Source organism: Nerophis ophidion, linkage group LG28 (genome assembly GCF_033978795.1).
Source record: "Nerophis ophidion isolate RoL-2023_Sa linkage group LG28, RoL_Noph_v1.0, whole genome shotgun sequence".
NCBI lineage: Eukaryota > Metazoa > Chordata > Actinopteri > Syngnathiformes > Syngnathidae > Nerophis > Nerophis ophidion.
The window spans coordinates 28734784-28745388 of NC_084638.1; the positions used below are offsets into that span (position 1 = coordinate 28734784).

At 36.7% G+C, this 10605-nt stretch overlaps 1 protein-coding gene across 4 annotated transcripts in view; it reads right to left on the reverse strand.

Moving 5' to 3' along the window:
• Positions 1–4830: 4830 nt before the first annotated feature.
• Positions 4831–10605, reverse strand: part of LOC133545265 (gastrula zinc finger protein XlCGF57.1-like) — a 7478-nt gene continuing 1703 nt past the window's right edge. Inside the window, exons 2-4 of one of the 4 annotated variants that reach the window (XM_061890678.1) lie at positions 10564–10605; positions 9997–10128; positions 6704–6846 (exon numbers count right to left, since the gene is read on the reverse strand). The exon at positions 10564–10605 is cut by the window's right edge and continues 225 nt beyond it. In XM_061890678.1, the coding sequence (XP_061746662.1) occupies positions 10061–10128; positions 10564–10605 (110 nt within the window). In that variant the 3' untranslated portion in view covers positions 6704–6846; positions 9997–10060. Of the gene's footprint in view, positions 6850–9981; positions 10129–10563 lie in introns of all 4 variants that reach the window. The other 3 variants (XM_061890679.1, XM_061890681.1, XM_061890677.1) reach the window with 3 other exon arrangements.

Here is a 10605-nt window from a genome sequence, read left to right on the forward strand (position 1 = left end):
GAAAGAACTAGAAATTATTGAATATGTATTATGAATACTTGATAATATATTATTGATCAATATATTATGAATACTAGATAACGCAATTGAGTGTTATTTAATGAAGATTATTTGTGTAGACATGGATCTATAAGAATGGTTCTGGCTCTTACACAGGCCAGGCTTCTCTTTTTGATGGCCAGCTATGGAAAAGAATCACCTAGTCCAAGGATCAAGTTTGGAAGATTCCAGCCAGGAAGCTGAGCACAACCTGCTCTGTCTGGGCTGGTAGGAGACTCTCCAGCCAACACTTTACAATTGTCACTTTACCTGCAGCACATGGACTGTACTGCCATCCTTTTTTCCAAGAACAACTATCTGAACTGACATTTAAACAAGATCCAGAGACACTGAATAGTTAAATGCAATTGTATATATGTATATAGTACTTGTGTTTTGTCTCTTCAAATTGTATATATGTATATAGTACTTGTGTTTTGTCTCTTTAAATTGTATATATGTATATAGTACTTGTGTTTTGTCTCTTTAAATTGTATATATGTATATAGTACTTGTGTTTTGTCTCTTCAAATTGTATATATGTATATAGTACTTGTGTTTTGTCTCTTCAAATTGTATATATGTATATAGTACTTGTGTTTTGTCTCTTTAAATTGTATATATGTATATAGTACTTGTGTTTTGTCTCTTCAAATTGTATATATGTATATAGTACTTGTGTTTTGTCTCTTCAAATTGTATATATGTATATAGTACTTGTGTTTTGTCTCTTCAAATTGTATATATGTATATAGTACTTGTGTTTTGTCTCTTTAAATTGTATATATGTATATAGTACTTGTGTTTTGTCTCTTTAAATTGTATATATGTACATAGTACTTGTTTTTTGTCTCTTCAAATTGTATATATGTATATAGTACTTGTGTTTTGTCTCTTTAAATTGTATATATGTATATAGTACTTGTGTTTTGTCTCTTTAAATTGTATATATGTATATAGTACTTGTGTTTTGTCTCTTTAAATTGTATATATGTATATAGTACTTGTGTTTTGTCTCTTCAAATTGTATATATGTATATAGTACTTGTGTTTTGTCTCTTCAAATTGTATATATGTATATAGTACTTGTGTTTTGTCTCTTTAAATTGTATATATGTATATAGTACTTGTGTTTTGTCTCTTCAAATTGTATATATGTATATAGTACTTGTGTTTTGTCTCTTCAAATTGTATATATGTATATAGTACTTGTGTTTTGTCTCTTCAAATTGTATATATGTATATAGTACTTGTGTTTTGTCTCTTTAAATTGTATATATGTATATAGTACTTGTGTTTTGTCTCTTTAAATTGTATATATGTACATAGTACTTGTTTTTTGTCTCTTCAAATTGTATATATGTATATAGTACTTGTGTTTTGTCTCTTCAAATTGTATATATGTATATAGTACTTGTGTTTTGTCTCTTTAAATTGTATATATGTACATAGTACTTGTGTTTTGTCTCTTTAAATTGTATATATGTATATAGTACTTGTGTTTTGTCTCTTTAAATTGTATATATGTATATAGTACTTGTGTTTTGTCTCTTTAAATTGTATATATGTATATAGTACTTGTGTTTTGTTTCTTTAAATTGTATATATGTATATAGTACTTGTGTTTTGTCTCTTTAAATTGTATATATGTATATAGTACTTGTGTTTTGTCTCTTTAAATTGTATATATGTATATAGTACTTGTGTTTTGTCTCTTTAAATTGTATATATGTATATAGTACTTGTGTTTTGTCTCTTCAAATTGTATATATGTATATAGTACTTGTGTTTTGTCTCTTTAAATTGTATATATGTATATAGTACTTGTGTTTTGTCTCTTTAAATTGTATATATGTATATAGTACTTGTGTTTTGTCTCTTTAAATTGTATATATGTATATAGTACTTGTGTTTTGTCTCTTTAAATTGTATATATGTATATAGTACTTGTTTTTTGTCTCTTCAAATTGTATATATGTATATAGTACTTGTGTTTTGTCTCTTTAAATTGTATATATGTATATAGTACTTGTGTTTTGTCTCTTCAAATTGTATATATGTATATAGTACTTGTGTTTTGTCTCTTTAAATTGTATATATGTATATAGTACTTGTGTTTTGTCTCTTTAAATTGTATATATGTATATAGTACTTGTGTTTTGTCTCTTTAAATTGTATATGTGTATATAGTACTTGTGTTTTGTCTCTTTAAATTGTATATGTGTATATAGTACTTGTGTTTTGTCTCTTTAAATTGTATATGTGTATATAGTACTTGTGTTTTGTCTCTTTAAATTGTATATGTGTATATAGTACTTGTGTTTTGTCTCTTCAAATTGTATATGTGTATATAGTACTTGTGTTTTGTCTCTTTAAATTGTATATATGTATATAGTACTTGTGTTTTGTCTCTTTAAATTGTATATATGTATATAGTACTTGTGTTTTGTCTCTTTAAATTGTATATATGTATATAGTACTTGTGTTTTGTCTCTTTAAATTGTATATATGTATATAGTACTTGTGTTTTGTCTCTTTAAATTGTATATATGTATATAGTACTTGTTTTTTGTCTCTACAAATTGTATATATGTATATAGTACTTGTGTTTTGTCTCTTTAAATTGTATATATGTATATAGTACTTGTGTTTTGTCTCTTTAAATTGTATATATGTATATAGTACTTGTGTTTTGTCTCTTTAAATTGTATATATGTATATAGTACTTGTGTTTTGTCTCTTTAAATTGTATATATGTATATAGTACTTGTGTTTTGTCTCTTTAAATTGTATATATGTACATAGTACTTGAGTTTTGTCTCTTTAAATTGTATATATGTATATAGTACTTGTGTTTTGTCTCTTTAAATTGTATATGTGTATATAGTACTTGTGTTTTGTCTCTTCAAATTGTATATGTGTATATAGTACTTGTGTTTTGTCTCTTTAAATTGTATATATGTATATAGTACTTGTGTTTTGTCTCTTTAAATTGTATATATGTATATAGTACTTGTGTTTTGTCTCTTTAAATTGTATATATGTATATAGTACTTGTGTTTTGTCTCTTTAAATTGTATATATGTATATAGTACTTGTGTTTTGTCTCTTCAAATTGTATATATGTATATAGTACTTGTGTTTTGTCTCTTTAAATTGTATATATGTATATAGTACTTGTGTTTTGTCTCTTTAAATTGTATATATGTATATAGTACTTGGGTTTTGTCTCTTCAAATTGCTTTCATGTTGAATGGCCATTCAACTCAAGTGTGTGTGTGTGTGTGTGTGTGTATATCTGCTGTCCATCATTGTGTGTGTGTATATCTGCTGTCCATCATTGTGTGTGTATATCTGCTGTCCATCATTGTGTGTGTATATCTGCTGTCCATCATTGTGTGTATATATCTGCTGTCCATCATTGTGTGTATATATCTGCTGTCCATCATTGTGTGTGTATATCTGCTGTCCATCATTGTGTGTATATATCTGCTGTCCATCATTGTGTGTATATATCTGCTGTCCATCATTGTGTGTGTATATCTGCTGTCCATCATTGTGTGTATATATCTGCTGTCCATCATTGTGTGTGTATATCTGCTGTCCATCATTGTGTGTATATATCTGCTGTCCATCATTGTGTGTGTATATCTGCTGTCCATCACTGTGTGTGTATATCTGCTGTCAACCAAACTACAATTCAAGCTTTTTCTCTCTCTACGAGTTGAAACTAGTCTTCTCTTCCTAGCCCATAAAACCCTATATATATATTTATTGCATTGCTTTGTAGCACGTATAGGTTACATTTACTTATATAGCCCTAAATCACTAGTGTCTCAAAGGGCTGCACAAACCACAACACAAACCACTACGACATCCTCGGTAGGCCCACATAAGGGCAAGGAAACTCACACCCAGTGGGACGTCGGTGACAATGATGACTATGAGAACCTTGGAGAGGACCAAAGCAATGGATGTCGAGCGGGTCTAACATGACACTGTGAAAGTTCAATCCATAATGGATCCAACACAGCAGCGAGGGTCCCGTTCACAGCGGAGCCAGCAGGAAACCATCCCAAGCGGAGGCGAATCAGCAACGCAGAGATGTCCCCAGCCGATACACAGGCGAGCAGTACATGGCCACCGGATCGGACCGGACCCCCTCCGCAAGGGAGAGTGGGACATAGGAGAAAAAGAAAAGAAGCGGCAGATCAACTGGTCTAAAAAGGGAGTCTATTTAAAGGCTAGAGTATACAAATGAGTTTTAAGGTGAGACTTAAATGCTTCTACTGAGGTGGCATCTCGAACTGTTACCGGGAGGGCATTCCAGAGTACTGGAGCCCGAAATGAAAACGCTCTATAGCCCGCAGACTTTTTTTGGGCTCTAGGAATCACTAATAAGCCGGAGTCCTTTGAACGCAGATTTCTTGCCAGGACATATGGTACAATACAATCGGCAAGATAGGATGGAGCTAGACCGTGTAGTATTTTATACGTAAGTAGTAAAACCTTAAAGTCACATCTTAAGTGCACAGGAAGCCAGTGCAGGTGAGCCAGTATAGGTATATATGTATGTATATATGTATATAAAGGTATATACAGTATAGGTGTATATGTATGTATATATGTATATAAAGGTATATACAGTACAGGCGTAATATGATCAAACTTTCTTGTTCTTGTCAAAAGTCTAGCAGCCGCATTTTGTACCAACTGTAATCTTTTAATGCTAGACATGGGGAGACCCCAAAATAATACGTTACAGTAATCGAGACGAGACGTAACAAACGCATGGATAATGATCTCAGCGTCTTTAGTGGACATGATGTCAACGATGTCAATATATATTGCAAAAGACATCAAATCGAAGTCAATTAAAAAACACAGTAATTTGAAGAAAGATCATAGGGCTGGGCTGTAAAACAATATAATATATATAATGATAGACATATAACTGATGTTAAAAAAATAGGAAAGTGGGGGAGGGGGGGCGGACTTATGAAGAGGGAACGTGCGCCCTCCTGTGGACTTCTGCTGCAATTGCACACAAAGAATATTCATTATTTCCAAGTGTGCCTTATTTAGAGAATAATAAATACATGTTTACTGTATGTGTCAGGACTTTGACTTGGATTGATTTTGCTTCTTTGATGCAGAGGGAATTTGGAACGTGGAATGTGAGTACATGATTAATTTAATGATATACTATAATAAAAAAAACAAAAACAAAGGGCGCTCACAAAGAGGTACGAATACTAGGCTACAAAATACAAACATGAAACAAAAACACTTGCTCGGTGGCATGAATAATAATGAACTATAAACTAAAACAACGCGATGGCATGGTTATGATCAACAAAAACAAAAAACTTACTGTGACCAAACAAAGGGGCATGTATTTCAAATCCTGCAGTTTCATTTGCTGCTGCTGTTCTCACCAGCACACTTGTGTTTCTTACACTGGTACTTAGAAGACAATCTTTCACCACACACACTGCAACTCAACACTTTCTCTCCTGGGTGTCTTCTCATGTGTTTGATCGCTCACAAAAGCTTCTGTTGCAGATTGAACAGGAATGTGATTTTTCATGTGTACTTTCACATATGTACTTCTTGTAAAACCTTTACCACAGGTTGAACAGGAAAAAGGTTTTTCACCAGTGTGTGTTCTCTTGTGTTCTTTTAAAGTGTGACTTTGTGTAAAACCTTTACCACAGGTTGAACAGACAAAAGGTTTTTCACCCGTGTGTGTTCTCATGTGTTCTTTTAAATGTTTACTTTGAAAAAAATCTTTACCACATTCTGAGCAAGAAAAAGATTTTTCACCAGTGTGTGTTCTCATGTGTGCTTTCAAACAATGACTTTGTGTAAAACCTTTACCACAGGTTGAACAGGAAAACTTTTTTTCACCAGTGTGTGTTCTCTCATGTCTTTTCACATCTTCACTTCTTGTAAAACCTTTACCACAGGTTGAACAGAAAAAAAGTTTTTCACCAGTGTGTGTTCTCATGTGTACTTTCAAATAGTGACTTTGTGTAAAACCTTTACCACAGGTCGAACAGGAAAAAGTTTTTTCTCCAGTGTGTGTTCTCATGTGTCCTTTCAAATAGTGACTTTGTGTAAAACCTTTACCACAGGTTGAACAGATAAAAGGTTTTTCTCCAGTGTGTGTTTTCATGTGTCTTTTCAGATAACGACAGTATTTAAAAGTTTTGTGACAGGTAGAACATGTGAAGTGAGTGTTGTCAGTGTGACATGTTGCATCATCTTTAGAGTCTTCATCATCAGTGTGAGGAGAGTGTGAGGTTGTGTCCTCACTATCTGATAGTGGAGCTAAGAGCTTGTCTGCTTGTGATCCTCCACAGTGGTCTCCATCAGCTTCTGTTGTCATGTGTTGTGTTGAGCTGCTGCTTGGAGGCTCCCCCCCTCCCCTCTCCTCACTTTCATCATCTTCACTCTTCACACTCACTGGGAACTCCTCCAACCATTTAGGCTGACTGATGCCCTCTTCCTCTTTAATGTGCACCACCTCTTGCTCCTCCTTTTCCTCCTTAAAGTAAAGGGTCAGTGAGTCCACCTCTTCCTCCTTAAAGTGAGGGGTCAGTGGGTCCTCCGTTTGCCCTTTAATGTGAAGGGTCAGTTTAACACGATGGGTCTGTGGCGTCTTGTCTTCCTCTTTAATGTGGCGGGGCTGTTTCTCCTCTCTTCCCTCTTTAATGTGTTGGGAATGTGGTACCTTTTCTTCCTCGTGTATGTGGGGGGACTGTGGTTCCTCCTCCTCATGGGGTAGAGGTTCTTTTTCAACGTCTGCCGAACAGGAGAAAACAAACATTCTTTAGAAAAGTTCAGCTTTGGTCAAATCAAATGAAATCAACTTTACTTATAAAGCACATTTAATATTTACCACAAAGTGCTGTACAATAGGCGGGTTAAAAGATAACACAAGGGAAACTAGCAAACACAACAAAAACAAAGCACGATAAAAAATAAATACATAAATAAAAAACAGAAACAGGTTCACAGCAGGTGCATAATGGGCTTCTATAGCAGAATGGAGATCACAGAATGTTAAAGTCCATGGAATAAAAGTGTGTTTTTAAGAGTGATTTAAAAACAGGAAGAGAGGAGGCCTGTCTAACACTCAAAGGTAAGTTGTTCCAGAGCTTGCGAGTAGCAGCGGCAAATGCTCTGTCACCTCTAACCTTCAGCCTTGTGTCAGGGACCGTCAACAGCAGCTGATGTTACGGATAAACGTTTTGTTTGTCAAAGATCTTGCGTTCACAAGACTGAACCTGGCGGGGGCCAGCACGTCCAAGGCCGCAGCTAATCCAGGTGGGGCCCGACACACAGCCTCCGGGGGCGGGGACAGCAGGAGCAACGGCGGCAAGCCTCATCCTCCAAACCAACGAGATAGGAACAAGCCAGGAACCGATGGGATCCAGCGAGCGTGGATACAGGAGGAGACCGGATACCGCACCATTCCTCCTTTGGGAAGCCGGGAGTGCCCCAACTTTCACCAGCTGGCCGCCACGTTTACCGCAGCGCCGGAGACACTGCCGCTGAGGGAGAGGAGCCAGGAGACGGGAAAGGAAGGCAGGAATCCGGCCAGGTGAAAAAGCTTACTGGGACGTCGAAAAACCAACGTCGAAATTGATCATATCAGTGTTAGAGGAGCAAAGATCCAACAGTGTTTGGCGGCCAAACACAAGCCGTGAGCTGACAGAGATGAAAATAGACGCAAACAACAGAAAAACGAACAGAGCTGACAGCGAGAGACGGCAGGCCAAAGAACATACTGGCGCCATCTTGGAAATACCTAAAAAACTCATTATTATATCAACTATCAGAGATAGAAACTCTTCATTTAACATAATGTCCTTTTTTGCTGCTTCAAAACAGCTCAATTAACAGAAAAAGGAAAAGTGAAATAACAGACAGACAGGGCTTTGCTGTTTGTAACACACACACACACACACACACACACACACACACACACACACACACACACACACACACACACACACACACACACACACACACACACACACACACACACACACACACACACACACCGAAAAATGCGCTAACGTTAAAAGCTAATTAGCTTTCACCTCAAGCCAGGACTGCGAGCGTGCTGAGCTGCTGTTTGTTTCTAGAACGTCAACGGGCTCCTAGTGGTGTTATTAGTACAAACCCTGTTTCCTTATGAGTTGGGAAATTGTGTTAGATGTAAATATAAACAGAATACAATGATTTGCTTTCAACCCATATTCAGTTGAATGCACTACAAAGACAACATATTTGATGTTCAAACTCATAAACTTTATTTTTTTTTGCAAATAATAGTTAACTTAGAATTTCATGGCTGCAACACGTGCCAAAGTAGTTGGGAAAGGGCATGTTCACCACTGTGTTACATCACCTTTTCTTTTAACAACACTCAATACACGTTTGGGAACTGAGGAAACTAATTGTTGAAGCTTTGAAAGTGGAATTCTTTCCCATTCTTGTTTTATGTAGAGCTTCAGTCCGGGGTCTCCACTGTCCTATTTCAATCAATCAATCAATGTTTACTTATATAGCCCTAAATCACTAGTGTCTCAAAGGGCTGCACAAACCACTACGACATCCTCGGTAGGCCCACATAAGGGCAAGGAAAACTCACACCCAGTGGGACATCGGTGACAATAATGACTATGAATTTTGTATGTATTTTACGCTTCACAATGCGCCACACATTTTCCGTGGGAGACAGGTCTGGACTGCAGGCGGGACAGGAAAGTACCCGCACTCTTTTACGACAAAGCCACGCTGTTGTAACACTTGTCTTGCTAAAATAAGCGGGGCCGTCCATGATAACGTTACTTGGATGACAACATATGTTGCTCCAAAAGCTGTATGTACCTTTCAGCATTAATGGTGCCTTCACAGATGTGTAAGTTACCCATGCCTTGGGCACTAATACACCCCCATACCATCACACATGCTGGCTTTTACACTTTGCGCCTACAACAATCCGGGAGGTTATTTTCCTCTTTGTTCTGGAGGACACCACGTCCTCTATTTCCAAATAAAATTTGAAATGTGGACTTGTCAGAGCACAGAACTCTTTTCCCCCTTACATCAGTCCATCTTAGATGATCTCGGGCCCAGCCAAACCGGCGGCGTTTCAGGATATTGTTGATAAATGGGTTTTGCTTTGCATAGTAGAGTTTTAACTTGCACTTACAGATGTAGCGACCAACTGTAGTTACTGACAGTGGTTTTATGAAGTGTTCCTGAGCCCATGTGGTGATATCCTTTACACACTGATGTCGGTTTTTGATGCAGTACAGCCTGAAGGATCAAAGGTCCGTAATATCATCACTTACGTGCAGTGATTTTTCCAGATTCTCTGAACTTTTTGATGATTTTACGCAGCGTGGATGGTAAAATCCCTAAATTCCTTGAAATAGCTCGTTGAGAATTGTTGTTCTAAAACTGTTTGACAATTTGCTTACAAAGTGGTGACCTCACCTCATCCTTGTTTGTGAATTACTTAGCATTTCATGGAAGCTGCTTTTATAGTCAATCATGGCACCCACCTGTTCCCAATTAGCCTGCACACCTGTGGGATGTTCCAAATAAGTGTTTGATGAGCATTCTTCAACTTTATCAGTATTTATTGCCTCCTTTCCCAACTTCTTTGTCACGTGTTGCTGGCATCAAATTCTAAAGTTAATGATAATTTGCAAAATAAAAAAATATTTATGAATTTGAACATCAAATGTGTTGTCTTTGTAGCATATTCAACTGAATATGGTTTGAAAAGGATTTGCAAATCATTGTATTCTGTTTATATTTACATCCAACACAATTTCCCAACTCATATGGAAACAGGGTTTGTAGTTGACTGGGAGGTGTTAATTACAATTTGGGGAGAGTCCGCTGCCTGATGCTTACCTGCTAAACACCTACCTTTCTCATGACGACGGTGGAGCACTGACTCCTTGCGCTCTGAATATAAACTGCTGATTGGCTGTTACTGCTCTGTCGGTAACCAATCAGATGGTTGTGTGGGTGCGACAATGCTGGGTGCTGTGTAGAGTACTGACAGAGACAGGCAGAACGAGGTGAAGCAGCTTGTCAAGACTTTAGCTTAATATGTTCGTGTGGAAACTCGTTCGGTACACCTCCGAACGGAACCGAAACCCCCGTACCGAAACGGTTCAATACAAATACACGTATACACAAATAAATCCCTAATCTTCACCACTAAACCCTTGAAATATGCTGACATATGTGCTGCTAAAGGTAAATAAACAGTAGCCATATTGAATGATTGCCTTCATTTGACCACGTGAGGTAAGGAGGACGGCCTCCAGGTCACATGGTTACACCCCAGCAATTACACTGTTGATGATTGATGAGCATTCATGTTTAAATGGTGGTGTTAAAAAGCAAGTTTATCTTTATCTTTAGTCATAAATGTGTGAACATGTATCACAAACATTGTATTAGATGATATGTGGATGTTGTGCTTACTTGGACTGTGATGAAGCTGTGAGGACTCAGGTGGTTTGTCTT